Source organism: Apis laboriosa, unplaced genomic scaffold, assembly GCF_014066325.1.
Source record: "Apis laboriosa isolate Shangri-la unplaced genomic scaffold, ASM1406632v1 scaffold42_cov153, whole genome shotgun sequence".
NCBI classification, from domain to species: domain Eukaryota; kingdom Metazoa; phylum Arthropoda; class Insecta; order Hymenoptera; family Apidae; genus Apis; species Apis laboriosa.
The window spans coordinates 748390-769513 of record NW_025223257.1 but is presented as its reverse complement, the minus strand read 5'-3'; the positions used below and the strand labels follow the sequence as shown (position 1 = coordinate 769513).

The window sequence follows — 21124 nt, the reverse complement described above, 5'->3', positions numbered from 1 at the left end:
ATAGGTGCATACGGATGCTCTTAAATTCTTCTATACTGTTAAATTTATAATATAGTATTAAGATTAGATTTTTAAGTTAAATTAGAATAAATTAGATTAAGCTTCATCAATTATAGATCATCCTTGATATAAATTTTCTTATTAGGATTAAAATGCATTGTTGCATATGTTTTAATTATACTGGAATATCTGTAAGCACATTCCATATAAAGATACGTATTTTAGCTTAAAGTGAAAGATAAAATTCTTCATATTTTTACTACTTAATTGTTTTGTCTTCTAATTTTTTAGTTAGTTACTTTTCTTTTATATTCTGTTTTCCAAATAAAATTTGAGTCACTGTCCACTAATCATCATGCAAAAATTCATCGAGCTGATGCTCTACTTTCGATGATTAATTGAGGATCCGTTCTCTGATCGATTGGTATCTTTGGATACTTGATCCGAGATAGATCTTATACATTGAATGTCTTCAATTACGTTATGCACTTAAATCGATTGATAAAAATGGCAGTGACTCGAATTGATTTTCTTAAATTTCTTCTCACTTAATTTTTTTTTATACTAATTTTTGATTATATCATTAACATTAGCTTGTTTCACTTGAAATAAAATGTACATCTTTGATATGGATATTGTGAGTAGAATAATAATTAAAAATTTAATATTAAGCTTAGATTCATCATTGTTGCACGACGTAGGATTACTTACGAGAGATAAATTCAAAAGATTTTTGTTAAATTAATTTTTTGATAAATTCAAAAATCAATGTAAAGATTGTATCTGTAATTTGTATCCAAATTTATATTTCAGATTTATTTTTATATGATAAAATTATTTTTTACGTTATTTAATATATTTTTAATTTTTATTTTTATTTATTCAACTCTTGTTATTAATTCATTTTCCATATTCTATATTTTTCTCATTTGTTCAAAATTTTTTGTTCAAATTAATTTTAATGTCTTGCATTTTCTTTTCTCTTAATTTATATTAATTTTAGGCGGGTCTCGATGCGTAATCACCTCCTCGTGGTGAGACCTGGTAATTGATATTGATTGATAGAATAATCTTTGAAAAATTTTCAATAATTTCTTTGAAAATTTTCCTTAAATTATTCTTTAGAAATCGATATCAAGCAAAGAATTACGCAGTACCTGCAGTCAAGGCTAGACAAAATTCTCTTTGAGTATTTTGATTATCTAGACTAGATTGCAGGTGCAATATATATACAAAATTTGTATAAAATTTAAATAATTGGTATATACTTATGATATAATATAAAAATTCAATCTTATAATCTCTGTTAAGATTTTTAATCAATATATTAGCCAAAAAAGATGATAAAACTAATTAGAAGTCGGCATAGTTTCTTGAAGCTATGAATATATTGAACAAATACATGCAGAAGAAAAGCAAATAATAGAAGAATAAAGATAGAACGAAAAATATCAATGGCATGTCTAGAATGTCATAGATGAAACTAATAGATAAGGATAGCAAATAAGTGAGAAAAAGACAAAGATAGGATAAGAATTGACAGTCAGTTTCATCTTTTGAGTGCCAAAAACATTATTACGAAAACATGATAAGATATCTTTACTAAGAATTAAACTTTAGCGTCAATATTGAAGATTCTTTACGAAAATATTCAATAGATGGCACTAAACTTTAATTCTTTCTATTCTTGTTTTCGTTATAATATTTTTGATATTTAAGAGATGGAACTGACTGTCAATTCTCATCTTATTTTTATCTATTTCCCTTTATTTGCTATTCTTGTTTAGATTTCATCAGAAGCATATTAGACATGATGATTCTACAATTTTTCATTTATCTTCATCATTTATTCCATTATTTGTTTTCTTTATATATATATTTGATCAATAAATTCATGCATTCAAAAAATAATAGCAATTTCTGATTAATTTCATTGTCTTTATTGTCTAATAAATTGTTGGTTAAAAATTTTAACAGGCATTTATCTATATTTCTATATGTATTGAATAAGTATATATATATATATATATTTTTTATACATCTTTGTATATTAAAATTAGAATTAAGAAAACTGTTGAAAAATAATGCTGTAAAAAATACTAAGAAAAGGAAATAAGGTAAGTAAATAAAAGGTAAGTAAAGGTAAGTATGATTTTTGAAAATTTTCGAAAATTTTTGTAAATAAACATTGAAAAATGTAAATAAACAAACCGCGAATGTAAATAAACATTGAAAAATGTAAATAAACATTGCAAAATGTAAATAAACACTCCAATGTTTGTAAACAAACCGAAATTTTAACTCCCAGGCCCAGAAATCTTAAAATTTTCGAAAATTTTTGTAAATAAACATTGCAAAATGTAAATAAACAAACCGCGAATGTAAATAAACACTGAAAAATGTAAATAAACAAACCGCGAATGTAAATAAACATTGAAAATGTAAATAAACACTCCTATGATTGTAAACAAACCGAAATTTTAACTCCTAAGCCCAGAATTCTTTGAATTTATACTTACCTTTATACTTACCTTTCTCATACTTACCTTTTTAATATGGCACTTCCAGAAAAAACATTTTTTCACCATTTTACTTAATACTAATTATAAAATTTAATATACTTACTTTTTAAGATAAGTTTTTTGATTATTTTTGTTATATTAGGAAAGAGGAAATAAAGGGGGAAAAAAAATAAAGAATAAATAAGAAATGTATATATAATATATATATTTATTAAATAATAAAATTAATTTACATATAAAGTATACAATATTACATATTACATATTATATATTACACACAAACTTAAAACTATAAAAATAGTTATTAAATTACACATAAGATATATAATATAAATTTTAATTACAATTTTTAATTAAAATCTTTCTGTGTAAATTAAATAACAATCTTCTTATGTTAAATTTCTATTCTTATGGTATAAATTTTTATTTTCTGTTTTATTATATTCTTCGAATTAATTAATAAATCATTTTTATAACATAAGTAATAGATTGTTATTTGATTTGATTAATAATAAAAAATATACAATAAAAAAGAATATATTTAATAAAGGAAATAAGAATAAACTATGTTACGTAGATGTGAGTCGTGCCGATGGCTTTCTTCTACTGCGTTGAGTTCGCGTCGCAAGGCATAGCGTGGCGATTCCAAAGGGGGGGGGGGGGAGAGGAGTCGAAGTAGGGATCGCGTTCAGTGACCCCACACAAATATATAAGATATGAATTCTTATATATATAAATTTAAGTATTTTTATTATATTTTCCAAATGTTGCACTTCTTTTTACGATTCATAGGACTACCAATGGGGCACGAAAATGCATCTGTAAAATCTTGATTGTTTGAAAGAGCGCCAATGGATCTTAATCGTGCAATACTGTGCACGTCTAATTTAGCTTCCGTTATTGCTGTTTCGGAATTTCTATTTTCACACCATAACTAAGAAAAAAGAAAAAAAAAGAAGATAAATAAAATAAAATAAAAAGTGAAATATTACAGTTATTAAAATTATAGAAATCAATTTTATAGAAAAATTTTATTTTAATTGAAATACGTACATTGGCAGACGATAAGAAGAAAATTTGATCGTTGTTGAACATTTCTAATCCAGGCAATGCTGCTTCTGATTTTTCATTTATCGTTTCCCTTCTTTTATATGCTTTATATGCAGTTCTCAATCCCATAGTATCTGGCATATTTTCATCAAAAGTTTGATTGCCATAATTCTATTAGATAATTAACGTGTCAATAATAGCCTTTTAAAAATCTCTTATTGATGGAATATAAAATATTACGTTAATTTTTATGCCAGAAGATGTGCCATTCAAAGTATAATTATTATACTGGTCGACGAAACATTGAGCGCTTTTATAATATTCGTTTGTCATTGTTTTTGGCCAATTTATCTTTTTTCCATGTTCATTAAAAAAACGTTCTAAAAAATATTTTCCATGTAATAAAATATTAAACAAGAAATTTAATGAAAAATTACTCACTTAATTCATCAAAGGAATGATATAATTCATGAGCCAGTAAAAATCCAGTCAATGCATAGTTGATCGTACTGGAGAAGAAGTATTGCATTAAACGATTAATAATCCCATGAAATAGTAATTGATAATTTTAACAGATTTTTACTTTGGCTGATTCTTGCTGAAAAATGGTTTCTGTAGATTGGCCAGAGGTACTGCTGTATAATTATAAAAATAAAAATCTTATAATTTAATCATATCATATATATAAATTATGAAAATTGAATGGTACTTACTAATCGAATTCGATTCGCTTAAGTAAAAAGCATTGATCGTCAAAGGATCAATAATCCACCTAGATAAAAACAGAAAATAAGCATCTTGATTTAATCTTAATCGTAATTAACCATTATGAGGATATTTACGATTTTGCTAAATCTTTATATTTCAAAAATCGTAATTCCTTTAATTTATAAAATTTTTGAAATCTCAAAGCATTTTCGAAATACGTCGGTCCCATAGTAAGCTGCAAGCAAAGAAAATTAAATCATAAATCTTCAAAATTTTTTAAAAATTTCCAACAATAAAAGAATCTGATATACATTGCCAAAATAATTTTCCATGATGGACGCGTTGTTGTACCAATCCGGATAACCAATATTCTTCTTTATGGATTTAATTTTTCTCAAAGCGAAACCTTTTATCTCCTCGCTCGCCCAATTCGATTCTTCTATATCTACTTTCATTTCCTCTTCTATATCATTCAACGCATTCATCGTCTAATTAATTAAAAATTTCAAAATTTAAAAATTTCATCTCACCATCACTTTTCGTGCTTTCTCCACATATAAATCGTAAAGAAATTTTACCATGTCTATCATATCGTTAGAAAAATATCTTCTCACAAATTCGTAAGCGATCACTTCCATTATCTTTCCTTCCTTAATGCACAAATCCGACCTGCAAGTAATTTTAAAACAATCATAGTTAATACAATCACATTCGTGTCCAGCTAATTCAAATTAAATGACCACCACGTGCTGCTACATTCGTACACGCCATAATCTAAATTGGATATCCGTAATTCGTTCCACTCTCCATAGCTGCTTCAAATATATTGAAGAATCCTATTCCACTCGAATTGTATTGACCTTTACATATCTAATACACGTCTAATTCAAATTATATTTAATGACATAATTCCACTTTTCACAGTTGTTTTAAATAATTAAAAAATCCTACCACTCTAATTGTGTTGATTATTATGTATTTAAATTATATTTAAATTAATTTTTTTTTAATTATTTAAGTTTAATTTAAATTAAATAATTATTATGTGCTATCCATAATTTAAATTGGATACTAATTCGTTCCACTCTCCATAGCTGCTTCAAATATACTGAAGAATCCTATTCCACTCGAATTGTATTGACCTTTACATATCTAATACACGTCTAATTCAAATTATATTTAATGACATAACTCCACTTTCTACAGTTGTTTTAAATAATTAAAAAATCCTACCACTATAATTGTGTTGATCATTATGTATTTAATCCACATTTAATTTGAATTAAATAATTATTATGTACTATCCGTAATCTAAATTGGATATGTATCCATAATTCGTTCCACACTCCATAGCTGCTTCAAATATACTGAAGAATCCTATTCCACTCGAATTGTATTGACCTTTACATATCTAATACACGTCATATAATTCAAATTATATTTAATGACATAACTCCATTTTCCACAGTTGTTTTAAATAATTAAAAAATCCTACCACTCTAATTGTGTTGATCATTATGTATTTAATCCATATTTAATTTGAATTAAATAATTATTATGTATTATCCATAATCTAAATTGGATATGTATCCGTAATTCGTTCCACTCTCTATAGCTGCTTCAAATATACTGAAGAATCCTATCACTCGAACTGTACTGACTTTTTCCAAATGTTATTTGTACATGCTTTGATTTCTATTCTAAAAATCAAAATTCAAAATTTCATTTCACTTGGATCATCGTTCGAACTCGATCCTAACGTTGCATAAAATTTTTTTTGATTAATTCAATATACGAACCTAGATTCCTGCTCGTTTGGATCGCTTTCGACCATTTTGGCGTTCAATTCTCTCATTTCGTCGGTAGTCCTCGTGATCATCGACGAAACGAAACTCCAATGAAGGAAATTTACTGTTCAAGATGTAAAATATGAAAGACAAATTTAAAAAGTATAATTATCCTTACCTATAGTTCTGGTCGAAGTCTCGTCGAGTAGAGGAATTAAATTTTTGAAATAACCGGGAGAAGTTATTTTTACCAATGTATCGTTTGAAATATCGATACCCGATTCTTTAAAAATATTAATTATTTTATCCGTCCAATTCACCTGTAACAAGTACTTTTTCTATTATTTAAAGATTGATAAAAATTTTTCGAAAAAAAGTTAAAAATAAATTACTCACCTTAGAGTTTTCTGTACGTGAGTTTAAATGATCGTACCATCTTTGAAAATCTCCCACAGTCATATTTACATAATCGTCTACTAAACTAGTTATCTAGAGAAAATGATAATTTTACACAGATATAAAATTTGTGGAATATCTCGTTTGTAAAGAAAATTTGTAAAAAAAAACCTTTAATAGCTTCCATTCGAAACTAAAAATATCCTCAATGTCTTTTTCCAGCTGAGACTTCGTTATATTGAATCCTGCAGCCTCGGATATTCTCGAAACTATTTTTGAAATCCAATCCCAATATTTTTCCGCCTTTCTAAAATCTTGTTTGTTAATCGTCTCATTCTCGGCGTCGAAATATTCTCGCAGCATCCACGAGTACAACGGCATATCAGGGACGTCCAACTGAATTTTGAAGTGAATTTTAAATAATTCTAAGAAAATTGTTCGAAAATCGATTACTTACCACTACGCTCTTCTCTTTAGAACCTCTATCGTATACCGTGACCCGGATATCGTGTAATAAATTCAATCCCCTTAAATGAGCGTAATAATCGTCTATATTCTGCCATTTCTGTCCACTCTCGTTCCACTCGTTTCGTTCCATTATCATCGGCCATCCACCAATTTTATCGAACATCGACACTAATGGCTCCATACCTCGTTTGTTTGCATCCTCTAACAGCCATCGAAAACTTATTTTCGAACCGATCGAAAGTATTTAAGAAATACTCGGATATATATTCGTATGTTGAATCGAAAAATTAAAAAGAAAAAACTTTTTTTTCCCAAAATATTTATCGTTTCGATATTCCTTTTAATCTCGAATTTTACTCAATGCTCAACAATTATTTCGTTTAATGAATTTGATCACTACCTGTATTCATGCATGTTTTGTACCACTGCTTCGCTACTTTTACGGAAGGAATTTCATCGCCTCGCAATTCCAACTTCAATATCTCTGGAAAATCGTTTTTCTTCGTTTTACTTCGGAAACGGAAGTTGGCCGAATTAAAAACTTACCCTCGACTCTTCGTTTGTTCTCTTCATCAGAGGCGGCTCGCATTTGCCAGGAATTCTCATCAGGCGGAAGCATATGCATTCTCGGCCAATTACCGCATGCATATTCATAAAAGTCCACGCACGGATCCACGGAGGCGTTCATGTTCGTTATTATCCTCCTACCTGTTTAATATCGTAAAAATATCGAAAAAGTATTTTCTTAAAACTTTTCCATTCTCGCCGAGTTTTCAAAATTGAAAACTTTACCAAAGTCTTTGCATTCCCTCGTTGAACAGCTTAGTAAGTCGTTCCTAATATCGATCACTCTCGCATCGATGAAAATTATTAAAGAAAATCTGTGCAATAAACGAAATAATAATTTTCAAAACCTTATAGTCGTCATGTATCATTAAATTATTGCAAATGGAACGATCGAATCCTTGATAAAATTATCGATGTTTGTTATTTTATTGAGACTAATATTGATTAAAGCTTGATTCAATTAATCAAATATATTCTATCTGTTAAAATTGATTAAAATTAAATTAATTACAAAGATTGAAATTGGAATCACAATTAAAATTGTGATTGTTATTAATTATACCTCCACAAACATTTTTAACATTTATATTCCCTAATTTAAATTTTAACATCAACAGATGGATAGATCGTTTTCAATTTTTATCCATTTCGTTTCGAAATTAATAAGAGAAACGACTTAACTCGAACCGAATTTCCTTGCATTATTTCATTTTATTTTATTTTTTTATATAAATAAAATGATAAAATACCATTCGATATTGCGTTCAAGCTAGCTTCAAGCTTTTAAATTGACGTTCAACAAAATATTATTTAACACGATGATATTTAATTATTACGAATTACGTATTCGTAAAGTCGATCATTTCGTATGCAACAATTTTAATATCGAGATAAAAAGGAAAGAGAATTGAAATAACCACGTACAAGCAAATCTTGAGCAACATCGTACTGTCGAAACTGTACCGCTTCGTGTTCGAAACAAAACTGATTATCGAGCACGAATTTCTGAGCGAAACAAATATACTTTGGAGAATAAGCGAATAACCGATAATAATTTTGTAACACGGAGGCGGTACGCGATATCGTTGTTAATAGCTCGTTTGAATGATGTTCACACGGGTATTTATATCAGTTTGCACGAGGCATTTATCATACTCGAATAGTATTAATATAGAATAAATTAATCTCGATGCTATTTCTATCCATCGCATTTACATTATCAAATCATAAACGCGAATCGATTTTACTTTCCATCTATAAATATCCCATTCAAAGAGATTCGAATAAGTATTTTATTTAATTTCTCGTCTCAAGCCTTTTAAAACGATTCTCAATATCGCGAATTGTTGATTAGGGAATAATCGGTATTTCGGTATTTCCTGACCATTGACTCGAACATTTCTGCTCAGATATCGAATAATGTTTCATTAGGCAGTTTGGTGGACGATGACGTTGCATCGTTGTGCAAAATAATAAAGACATATTGTCCAATTACGTGGCTACACTCGTGTATAATATACGTATATATTATACCAACGATGTCGCTCTAATAATTAACGTCGATGTTCGACGTAGAATTTAATAACGTAGCAATTTTGTCAAAGAATTTTCGTTATTAAATTTCGACAAAAATTCTCGCGTTCGCGAGAAGCAAGAAACCGATAACCGAAAAGAAGCGAAAAATATTTGTATTCCATTTTTCTTTGAAGAAAGAAAATAAATTGATAAACAGTTTAAAAGAAGGAAAAAAAAAATAAAATAAAATAAAAGAAAGAGGGCGGATAAAATGATGGAAGGCAAAGCACAGAATATCAAGTTGACGTCAACCGAGCGATTCGGCCAACCGTTTTGAAACTGTTGCATTTATTTACATCAGTGATTGCAAAGAAATAAATATTATACATACGAAGCATCGTTGTAAACGTTCCAGCTTTCCTTGCCTCTCGTATTTTTCCTCCTTTTTCAATTTGCTATCTTCCTTTTCTTTTCTTTTTTTTTTTTTTTTTTTTTTTTTGATACTCGTACGTGCTATTCGCTTTTTTTTTTCTTACTTTACTTTCGAACACCGTATATAATCTTCGTCTCGTTTAATTTTAAAAATCGCATCATCGAAAAAAAAAGGGCGCGATCAGAAGCTGATAATCGAATCGTTGGATAACTCTGCACTCTGATTGCGATTTATTAATTTAATACACGTTTCTTTCCTCTTCCTTCCCTTTTCATTCGTTTGCATCTCTGTCGCTTTGTCTCTGTCTCGCGTCAAACATTAATCCTCGAAACTCGCTAGCGTGGATAGAGTATCCGTATTTCGTACATGGTAAGGCGTTATCGAACGATCTTTACGCGACGCGCGTGAAAGAAGAAAATTAAAATTTCAAAGTCGAAACGAGAAAGCTTGGAAGCTTTCTTTGTAACCAAAGAATATTCGATAATTGGAAAAGTTTCAAAGAGGGGAAGAGGAATTCGACGGATGAAAAAGTTGAACAAAGAAAGAGAAAAGTGAAACAAAGTGGTTCGTATGATCTCTTAACGTTAATGCACGATAATGAAATCGTGAAAAGAGATCGTGGAGGACGATCGTTCCCAGAAATTGTGAAATCGTGAGCAAATCGTGATACGGAAGCGCAAAGATCTCGTTCACCTTCTACGTTCGAGAACAACGATGCGAACTAGCTGGCGCAAGCCAGGATCGGCCTGGCCGCCTCGTTTTATTACCGATCTCGCATTCGGTAGTTCGGAGAGGGGATACCTTTTTTTATCCTATAGAAATCCCATTTGTATTTACAATAGAAACGACGTTAACGCGTCGCCGTCACACGCGAGAATTCGATGGAACATCGAATTCGATCGGTGGAAACTACGATTTTTCACTTTTTTTTCACTTTTTTTTGTTTCTTTTTCTTTTTCTTTTTTCTTTTTCTTTTCTTTTCACGAAGAGAAATCGACGATCTATTATTTATTCTTTTGGCCGCCGATGATATCTAACACTCTATCTTTATTTAAATCGTTTAAGTGAGAATCGCGGAGCGATTTCGTGAGCAGCAACGAAATAAACGAGCGTCTATACAATCTGCACGCGGCATTCGTATTGCGCGTATTGCGTAACACCAACCGGTTTCGACCAATCGCTACGAGCAATCGGGGAAAAAATTGTTCGATCTCTAATTACCTCTTTCCTCTCGATCCGTGCCTCGACAAACGCACGACGTTCAAATCGAATCGAGCAAATCGTCCATCTATCGCCTAATTAAAAATCACGAACGATCTTCTCCAATGAATTTTATAAAATACAATATAAATTGAACAAAGGATCGTTCTCGTATCTCGCGAGTATCGACCTCCGCTCCTTGCAAAGACAATTGAAATTTTATATAATGTAATCTAAAATAATCTATCGAAACTATCACGGAGGTGTCGACTGGATCATTCTCGAGATTTCGAATCGATCACTTTCTCCCCCTTTTCCCTCCCTTTTGATCGTAACACGTTCGAGACCGTGGCGCTCGTCGTCTCTTCTCTCCTCATGATTTTCGTCAACCAAAAACCCTTAATGGATAAAAGAGCGTTCTTTTTTTTTTTTTTTTTCTTTTAATAGACGTATCGGAAAAATGCGGAGCTATTTCGAACAGAGAATTTCTCTCGCGTTATTATAAGATGCAGCGTTATCCCGGATACCGTCGCTTCGATGAAAACAATCGCACGTTGTCGGATCATCATCCGTCCGTCCGTCCGTCCATCTTTTTCGAAAAATCGCGCGAAACTTTCCGGTCGAACGGCGAAAGTTATCCGGATCCGCTCGTTAAACTTGTCATTTCCAGCGGAAAATTTTCGAAGGGGGGAGGGAAACTATCTATGGGCTCTCTAAGGGTTTCGCCTAAGTATCCGCGATATCCGAACGCTATTTAAAAAGGAGAGAGGAAGGAGTTAGAATATTGAACTGTCTTATGTACACGCGACGCATCCGTCCACACGCATATCCCGTCTCTCTCTCTCTCTCTCTCTCTCAATCATTCTCTCTCTCTCAGTTCATACGCGACTGGCGCGAGATTTAAATCCACTGTCAGCGAATTATCCTGGAACCACCGCAAAGCATCCTCTTGAAGGCTTGCCTGAACTCTGGTGAGAATACAGTGTATATCACAGGGTTCAGGGTGCTGTTGAAATAGCCCAGCCACAGGAAGACGCTTGCTATGAGCTCAGGTGGCTCGCAGACCTGGCAAGTGGCGCGGAGCAACGCTACAACGAAGAAAGGCAACCAACACGCGACGAAAGCCCCTGTGATTATCGCGAGCGTTTTCGCGGCTTTCTTCTCGCGCTTCGACTCGATCGTGTCGCGCGTCCTCTTGCTCGACGAGTGGGTCGAGTGGCTGCTCGAAGGATTCGTCACTGTCGTGGTGGTGGTGGTAGTGGTGGTCGTCGAAACGGTAGACGGGGTGACCGTGGTCGATTGGGTCGCGTTCGCCCCGTTGTAAGACGACGATTTCTCAGGCGAGATCGAGGAATGATCCGGCGTGGATCTCGTTATCGTGAACGCTGTCGATTCCTCCCTCGGTCTGCAAAACACGTTGGGATACGCAGGTGTTAATTTCGAGTAGGGGAAAATCCCTTTCGTCTAGGAAAGGGGTCGGATAAAATAATTCTCGAGCGTGGAATGTTGTTCGAGTGGAGATACAGCGAACGAGATCGAGATGATGATTTTAACGAGTATACGCGAGATATAGAGGGGAGTAATTAGTCCGGAGCGAGAGGGTACAACAGTCACGTGGAAATTATGAATAGAGGGGGAGGAAGGGAGGGAGGCTGAGTTAAGGAACTTAACGACCGTGTATCTATTCAGAGTCATGTGGGAGGGAAGCGGAACCTTTTTGTGACGTATCTAAGGATGCCTCTTCTTTCACGAGCTGGCTGCACAATGGTTCCCGGCCTCCTTCTGATCCGCTTCCGCGCCGCTTGAAATATCCTCCAGTACAGGAATAGAATAACCAACAGGGGTAGATAGAATGTCGCGCAAGTGGCGAAGATCTGGAAAGTATTTTAAGAAATTCTTTATTCTTAAGTCTTATCAAAATACTTATGCTTTTTTTTTTTTAAATTATCACCGTTTCCATTCTATCGATTCATTCATATTTATCGACGAAGTTATCGAAAAAGAATCGAAATGAAAAAAAAAAAAAAAGAATCGTCGTGCGATTCGATCGAAAGGACGGATGCAATTTCTCTCGAAATAACTGGAAAGGAAGATTTTTGTGATTTATGAAGAAGCGGGTACCTGGTATGCGGGATCCTGCGAAACCAGACAAGTCCCGTCCGCTATACGATCCAAATAATCAGGATCCTTCCATCCAAGTTGAGGCGCCAACGAGATTCCTAAGGACACCACCCAGACGGCGACGATCAACATACCAATCCGTCGTGGATTCCTCGCCTGGAAGTAAAGAAATTCTTTCACCGGTTATCACATATCGAGAATTGGCGAGCCCTCATACCATCCGGATTCTTCCTCCCACACCGGAATATTTTTATAACATCTTGCCCGAGATAATATCCGGGATAGGGGTCGGGAAGCCGGCATGTCGAACGCTACGTTTCAAGATTGAAATAACTCGATCGCATCACGGATAATCAGGTGACCGTGTTGCAACATTATTATCGAGATTCTAAGCCTAGGATTTCGGTAACGCTACCTCCGACATGCGGGTATCCGTAGCAGGTGTCATAGGATTTAGGTTCGATTAGTTATTGGCCATCGTCGATAAGACTGGATTAATTACCGGATACGTATCGTGAATCTCGAAACCTCGATAAATTACATTTCTCTCTCTCTCTGGATTCACTTTATTGACAAGGCGTTAACGAAAAATTTGGCAAAGAGATCTCGATCGAATCTCCAATTTCGTAAGAAACGGAATTCTTCCACGATACGAATTCTTCGGAGGAGGAGGAAAAATGAAAATGAAAAACAATTCCACACGCGGTAAAGCTATTTTATTAATTGCATCGTACAAAGATGCCTCGATTGTCGGAATCGCACTTCTAGGATCGATATACGACCGCCTATCTAATCCCTTCCTCTTCTCCTGTCATCCCTTCGACGTAAGTTTGTCATTCGTTGCCATTCTCGTCTATCTACCGACCGCGACAGTGTTAATTAACCTGTATATAATTGAGATCGGTGACTGCCCAATATCTGTCGACCGCGATAGCCACCAGATGCAATATCGAGGCAGTGCAGCAGAGAACGTCGCTGCTGGTCCACATGTCGCAAAGCTCAGGCCCGAGCGACCATTCCGAGTTTATCTGTAATAATAACAGAATTATCTGTTAGAGGGTGTGCATCGCTCGTGTCATATTCCCGATGTCGTTCGATCGACGGCCACGTGGATCCTAAAATTTTCCACTGGCTCCTGCTAAACTTTCATTTGGACAGCGCTCGATACGCGAGTACGTGTCATCGTAAAATCTTTTATGGTAAATTTTTAACATTTGGCGCGGATGAAAGAGTACGATACAGGCAAGAGATTTACGATGGACGTCAAATTTTTCGAGTATCGTATACTCGAGTCGTGTGTACAACACACGTGTACACGCGCGACAGTTCGATTGTCCATGATCGTAAAAATTTATTCTGCGAATATATATCGATCGATTACCCTCTTATCGCCGCGACAGAGAAATTTTCTTTCATCGGCATTCTTCGCAGTTAGCTGTTTCGCGTGCAATCTCTCGTTTCTTGAATATTATTCGAAATGGAAATAAAGTCGTTAGCGGAACGTCATTCCAGTTTCGCCGAGCATCATTCCGCTGTATTTGATGGGAAAGTCTAATTACAACGTTTCCTATAGGAGAAAATATGGTAATGAAAACAGAGAAACGAAGGATCTCACGGCCTGAAATTGTAATATCAGCTTCTACGACGGAAACTATAGTAATAACAGACGACATAATGAAAATTGCTGTAGTGGTGGACTCTCCACGCTAGAAATTCCCGCTAACTATCGCGAAACTCGAAGCAGCGGCTGGGTATCGTGCCTTCAACTGGGGATCCTGTCGACATGGAAATTCTCGCGCTCCTCTCCGTGACAAGCGCAAACTACACAGCATACTCATTTCCAATTTGCCACACGTGCAGACAGTGAAACTGTCAATGTAAATAACACACGCGTCTCGTTACAAACACGCTAACTTTTCTAAATTCCATTCTATCTTTCCACTCTGTAAAACGCTACGAGACACGCGTATAAATGCGTATAAATTTCTTCGCCGCGCTGTTCGCTGTTTGGTGTAAAAAAAAAGGTAGAAAAAAGCGCGAAAACATCGATTTTGATCGAATTTACGGCCTCGATTGTCGTATATATAAAACTTTTAATTGAAAAAAATTCCCACTAACATTTCGACCACGCGTATATGATATTCTTTTTATCTTAAATACTTAAATGCATTCGTTATTACGGGAACATATTCCACGATGATGTCAAGCGTACATTTTTAATCGCTTGCATATTTATCACATTTGTCGGTTTATTATTACAATGCAAATATAAAAGTAGATAAGATTAAATAAATTTAAATTTGCACTTTGTACCTCGTATCAATAGTGAGAAACTTCTGATAAATTTTTCTATATAAAAAATGAAAAGAATGAAAAGAAACTAAAAATTTTGTCAAAACCGATTCAGAAAATTAGAGAAAATTGTTCCATTCAAGTCGCTTTCTTGTTTCATTTATCTCGATCCGTTGTCGAGAATTTGAAGTGTTTGAACACAGAGATTTATTTACCTATAAGCGATACGAGCGAGTTTACATTTTTTCCCCCTCAGGAATCGTGGATTGCGTTGTTCCAGGAATCGCGTCTGTTTTGTCTGGAGTTCGAGACAGCGAGACGAGGCTGAGAGCGAGAGATCCGAATAAGCGACAAGATTGGAGACAGTTTAATTAAAAATTACTCCTCTTTCTTTGCACGACGATATTTCAGGAACCAATAATCGCATCGAGATAAATCGAAAAGCTTTTCAAAGGTTAAGGTTCCACGCTTCTAACGATCGTTGATTATTTTCGAAGCTGTAGCGGTTCAAAATTTTCCTAGTTTTAATAGGATTTAAACCAAGTTCCAAGATAAATTACACGATAGATATGTTTACCTTTAGAAAAATATTACTTATAATGATCTTACTAACAACGTGTTAAGTTGATTTTAAGTTGATTTAAAAGTTTCTCGCTCGAAGTAACTTTATTTAATCGATCTTGTTCGGGACTATTTATCTTAATTAATTTGGAAGGAATTTTATTTAAGCCCCTGATTGTTTCCACCACCTTCGTACCGATTCTAAATTACGAGTTTGCGATACATAAAAAAAAAAAACAAAAAGAAAAAAGAAAAAGGACGGATATAAGTTTTGCTACTTGGCTTTAAAGTAACGAGAATCGTAAAATTTCAGCACTCGTGACGAGTCTACTCGATCACTCATTTCTTTGACGTTTCATGAAAGTTCGATCGCAACGTGTGCCTGGAATTCCTCGCGAACACGTCGGGATGTAGGAAGAAGACACATATGGTCTTGGAGGCGTAGAAGCTCGAAGTTAAGAGTTGCGCGAGGGCGAAAAATGAGAACGTTAATAGAAAGAAAAGCAGCTAACTTTATGAAGGATCCTTTTACGTTTGAAAGAGGGGCTTTCCTTTGCCAATTTTCTATTCTTCTTCCGTTGTATCTCTCGCGTGTATAATGGTCCGGGGGCGAACAAAAATTTGTCGTTTCCTTATTTCCTCCCTTCATGAAACTTTCCACATTAAAGGGATCACGTTTAGTTAATTAAACGTTAATGAAACTCTACGCGTTAACTCGTACGTAATAAGCACCATAGAATTTATCTTAATTCATCACACTTAATAGAAAGAAGAAAGAAGATTATTTCTTGATGGGTGTATATTCATCGCAGGGCAATTTTTATAATTTCCTCAAGCGTATGTGAAAATTTAATTCAGAAAAGGGAGTGGTTACAAAGCTCGTTCAAATCCTATAATTTTTCATCGATGGAGTTTTATTATCTTTTTTCTTTTTTTTTTTTTTTTGATACCGATGATACTATCGAAACTGGTTCATTAAAAGTATCTGGATAGTTAATTAAAAATGCCGAACTGTGTGTACACGTTTCGACGTAATTCATCCCGTTCCCCATCAGATATAAATCCGTCCGTTAAAAAGTTTATCGTGCAAAAAATGTTGGGAGCAAAAACTAGGTAAAAGCTATTTTATTAACGTCGATAATAATGCGAATAAAAAAGTAATGAATAAAAATGACGATTTGGATCCAGCAATGAAAAGTTTGCGCGGTTTCTAATTCAAAGCTGTTCAAATCTTAAATCACGAAGAAGAGAGAGAGAGAGAGAGAGATGGAGCAAGACGGTGCACCTCTGTCTACCAGCGACGATTGATTTAAAACGTTGTCCCATTTCTCGGGTCCTTGAAGAACGCTGAGCGGCGCTTACCAAGCGTGTCTCTAAATAAAACTTCTTCTACTTCTGTCAAACTTGCAGAAGACAGTTCCCCGCCCGATTTGATAAAGTCGGCACTTTTTCCATCCCCTTACAACGCTTACGTAACGAAACGAGGCCACCGCTCTCTCTCTCTCTCTCTCTCTCTATAATTTTCATTCGATTTGGCTCGCCGCTTAAAACACCGTTTCGAAAACACACGTTTGCAATCGTTCGATGGTGGCGATTACGTAATCCGACGACCGTCCGCGACGTTGCATCGCACGCGTGCATTGCAACGTTTCGTTCCGTTTCGATCGATTAACGTAACGTATATATATAAAAAAAAAAAAAAAAAAAAAAAAAAAACAAAAAAAATAGCACACACGTTTCATCCGGATATACAGAAATATCTTGGGATGACAAGTCGAGTCACAGATCGTATTTGTCAGGAAGTGGGGATTTGTCGAGAGATGTCCCGAGCACGGGTATCGATAAAGGATTTCCCATGGCGACAGAATTCAATTCCCACGATGAACGTCCTCTCCTCTTTTTTTCCCCCTTCCCTCCCTTTTCTCCTTTTTTCTTTTTTTCTTTTTTTTTTTTGTCTAGCTTTCCATTACACGATGGAAGCAAGACGATCGAACGAACATCCGTGAACGTAATCGCAACACCGTGCGATCGGGCGGCAATGTGTTGAACACGGGCTATCTGAATACCAAGAGGCTGGGCATCATCGAGCGGATGGTAGACGGGTTGGAAAGCGTTTGTTCGCGTACAATAGAATCTCCGGCTCGGGTGCCACAACGGCCTCGTAAATCATCCGCTCGTGTCAGTGCGCAACATATTCGTAAGGAGATTAGAATCGATACACCGGGGATTCCGTCCAGTGGACCGATCGTGCGGTCTAAACTTTCCAATTTTTTTTTTCCATTTCGAGTCACCGCGCGCGGCGAGTTTCTCTAATTGGCCAACGCCGCCCGGATTTATCTCGGTTAAATTCGATAAAATACACGCACACGAAAGCGAAGAGTTGATTGATCAATCGTCGCGATATCTGCTTCTTTTTCAATCGATCGATTGATCTTGAAATTTCGTGCGCGTTCGAACAATGTGAAATTTGGAAAATCTAGTTGATACATCTTTTTCAAAGTTGAATTATTATATATATATATATATATAAGATTTTTATCCATTGATTGATCGTTGATTGATCATTGAAAAAAAGAAAAATACATAAAAACGTATCACTCGTTTCTTTTTAATGATATATATGTGTGTGTGTGTGTATGTGTATGATAGATTACATTCATAAATTGAGCACGAATCTGATTGAAACGCGTTACCAATTTATTTGGCCAACCTTTCTAAATCGAACGATAGCGCGGCAATCAAAGGCGGATCGATTCCAATCGAGATAGCAAAATTAATGCCCGGATCCCACGCAACAAGTGCCAAAACAGTAGTGAAGTGTGGCGCAAAATGAAGCGTTCAAACTTGAAAACGGGTCAAGTCTCGAACTTGGCCAATGCCGATTCTCCCTCTTCTTTAAACAAATATCACTTGGGATAAGTTTCTCGGTCGGGCCAATTTCAGGAATATTACTTCGCCGGTGGCCGAATCGCTGCTGGCTCCGAGGGATAAATAGTCGGATCCAACTAAGAGTCGCTCTCTTAAAATTCTTCGACAATTATAAGTTGGGAATAGAGTTAATATCAATTCCTCTGGATTTGTTCGAGCACACTGGTAATTACTTCTTCATCGATCTCCAACGAATATTCCAGAATATTTCGCGGAGAGGGAGGGAGGAATCCTAATGAATTAGGAAACGATAAATCGAGAAGGATTTCGAGTGGAAGTCGAATTTTGCTGGTCGAAGCTAATTAACAACGAACCGTGGAACGATGGTCGAAGGAAGGTGTTCGAAAGAAGGTCTCGAACGTTAAACGTTAAAGTAGGTTCAAGCGAACTCAATTTCCACTTACGTTCGGGACCTCCCGTTATCCCGGATAAATCGGGCAAGATTCGTTTGAATCGAAAGCTGGCGGTGGTGGTTAAATGAGACGACCGACCCACGGTACAGAGAACTTTTAACGCGGTACTCTAGAAGAGCTAGAAGTTACCAAGGAAAGTGGTGATCGGGGTGGGAAATTAATGGTACCTCGCAAAGGACCATACAATTCACGTGAGAAAATTTTTCCTCGATGGAATATCCTCCTCTTCCCTCCTCTGTGAAAAATTCAACTACACGTCTTACAGAAAAACATACCTCTGTCCACCATTTCTCCCATTTCTCTATTTTTAACAACCTCTCCTCCTCATATCCTCATACCCGTCCTCTCAAACGCGCGATTAAAGACTCTCTGTCTTCCCCTCGAATCTCGCGAAACAAGAATTTTTTACCGAAAAGGAATTCGCGTATTTTTCTTCTTCTTCTTCTTCTTCTTCTTCTTTTTTTCTGGAAAGAATTTATTCTCAACGAAGGAATATCCTTTGCCGATTAACGATGCCTCTGTTCGATGCCTCGACGAAAAATTTCACGCGTGCGAAATCGAGTTCGGCTCGAAGAATCCCCTGGACGGATAGGTTTTGAGGAAGGAGAAGGGACGAGAACGATTGATGAGAGGGGGAGAGGGAAAAGGAGAAAGACGCACGCCTGCTTAAAAGTCCATTCATGGTATTGGAATCCAGCTTGGAAAGCCAATCGACTTTTGTCTTCGCCATCGACTCACTGTCTCTCCTCGCCACCCCTCATCCTCCACCCTACTCTCTTCTATCTTTGCCCCTTCGACAATTTGTTTTATCATCGTGAATTCAACCGGATCTCTATTCCACGAATAATCGTTTACTTATTAGACGGAGTAGCCTTGTGGAGGATTTCGTGAATTTCGGAATTTCGATGGAGGAGATATCTTTTAATATCGATATCGCCCTCCCCTTTCCCTTCCTATCTCGAAAACATTTGGAAAACGAGCATGAAAATAATTGAGAGGAAGACGATCCACGGAGATGAAATGGAACGAGGGTGTATTCGGGTGAAGTGGGACGCGGGTGAACAATAACGAACGATACACCCTATCTCGTGGCCGAGATAGGGATAATGCTATAGAAGGAAAACTGCATCCTTTTTACCATGCGCATTCGGCGATTCTTTCGAGTGAAAAAAGCCCCAAATAGCAGAATGCATCCGCATTTAGGGCACGTTCAACGAAACCCTTCTCTTTTGAAACGAAGCGAAAATTTTTTCACGCTCTAGAGAATAAAACCATTTTCCTCCCCCTCCTCTTTTTTCTCTCTCTCTTTGAAAAGGTGAAAAAGACACGTATTATAATTTGAATCGAACAAACGCCTCTTCCCTTTTGTTTATTATTATTATCGATCGTCAAAAAGGTGGTAAAAGGGTAAAAAGAAGGCTATCGTCGTATCTCCCGTTCAACCCTTGATTTGCCCTTTCACTCTCTCCCCTAACCCTGTGTATGAAACGCATTGAACCTAGAATCTAGAATAAATTATCAACCATACTGGTGAATAAATAATTTCTCTGATAAAGCTTCAGAGACTCGCGTAATCGTCGTCGGGGGTACAAAATGTGAGGGAAGGATTCAATAAATAGAGAGTGTCGCGGTAAACACTGTTTAAGCTTTATTTTATCGCGAGCTTCGTTTGCCCTTTCGGATTTTTTCCCTCGTGCGCAATCAACCGATACGCGGTTCTTCGTGCTCGAACTTCGATCAATAATCTTCCGCTTCCGGCCGGAGGCTGGCTGCCGATAAAAGGTCTCCTCGTCCATCACACGCGATCGCGAGATACCTTTGAAAATTCGATCGGTTTTCTTGGATCGTTTCGGGTAACGGAGTTTTCGTGAAAATAAAATTTCGATAAACGACTCGATTCGATGATCAAGCATTTCGAAGGCGGTGGACAGTTTTCTGAAATTCGGCAACGGGTGTCGGAATCGAATTTTCCTGGAAAAAATATTCCCTCGAACACGATCCCTTACAAGTTACTCGAAAAAACGTTAACTCGAATCCAAGCAATTTTCCCAATTTTTTTCGAGATTCGAGAAAAGAAATTTCTCCGTTCCTCGAGAAATTATTCAACTTATTCGGCCATTCTCAGTTTCGTTTCGATAATACTAAAAACATTTCACGATAGGG

General features: G+C 35.6%; 2 protein-coding genes across 6 annotated transcripts in view; both read right to left on the bottom strand.

The window, feature by feature from the left end:
- Positions 1-3129: 3129 nt before the first annotated feature.
- On the bottom strand, positions 3130-7764 carry LOC122716107 (neprilysin-4-like). Its single transcript, XM_043938866.1, has 16 exons — positions 7478-7764; positions 7332-7415; positions 6921-7132; positions 6635-6859; positions 6464-6556; positions 6246-6387; positions 6080-6191; positions 4859-4949; positions 4592-4768; positions 4415-4515; positions 4286-4344; positions 4156-4207; positions 4014-4081; positions 3813-3952; positions 3576-3743; positions 3130-3456 (listed from the first exon to the last, which is right to left on the bottom strand). The coding sequence occupies exons 1-16, from the start codon at positions 7617-7619 to the stop codon at positions 3274-3276; spliced, it is 2049 nt and encodes a 682-aa protein (XP_043794801.1). The 5' UTR covers positions 7620-7764; the 3' UTR covers positions 3130-3273.
- Positions 7765-9309: 1545 nt separating this feature from the next.
- Positions 9310-21124, bottom strand: part of LOC122716196 (5-hydroxytryptamine receptor-like) — a 107126-nt gene continuing 95311 nt past the window's right edge. For all 5 annotated transcript variants that reach the window (XM_043939058.1, XM_043939062.1, XM_043939059.1 and 2 more), the window contains 4 exons: positions 13652-13795; positions 12768-12923; positions 12360-12520; positions 9310-12051 (listed from right to left, as the gene is read on the bottom strand). In XM_043939058.1, the coding sequence (XP_043794993.1) occupies positions 11559-12051; positions 12360-12520; positions 12768-12923; positions 13652-13795 (954 nt within the window). In that variant the 3' untranslated portion in view covers positions 9310-11558. The remainder of the gene's footprint in view (positions 12052-12359; positions 12521-12767; positions 12924-13651; positions 13796-21124) is intronic.

Excerpts from the sequence above, each read along its gene's own strand:
- LOC122716107 (XM_043938866.1), bottom strand. The coding sequence starts at position 7,619 with ATGAACGCCTCCGTGGATCCGTGCGTGGACTTTTATGAATATGCATGC. Across the intron at positions 7,133-7,331 it reads CAAAACATGCATGAATACAG|AGGATGCAAACAAACGAGGT; the intron begins GTAGTGATCAAA and ends GATGGCTGTTAG. Across the intron at positions 4,950-6,079 it reads CCAAACGAGCAGGAATCTAG|GTCGGATTTGTGCATTAAGG; the intron begins GTTCGTATATTG and ends AATTACTTGCAG.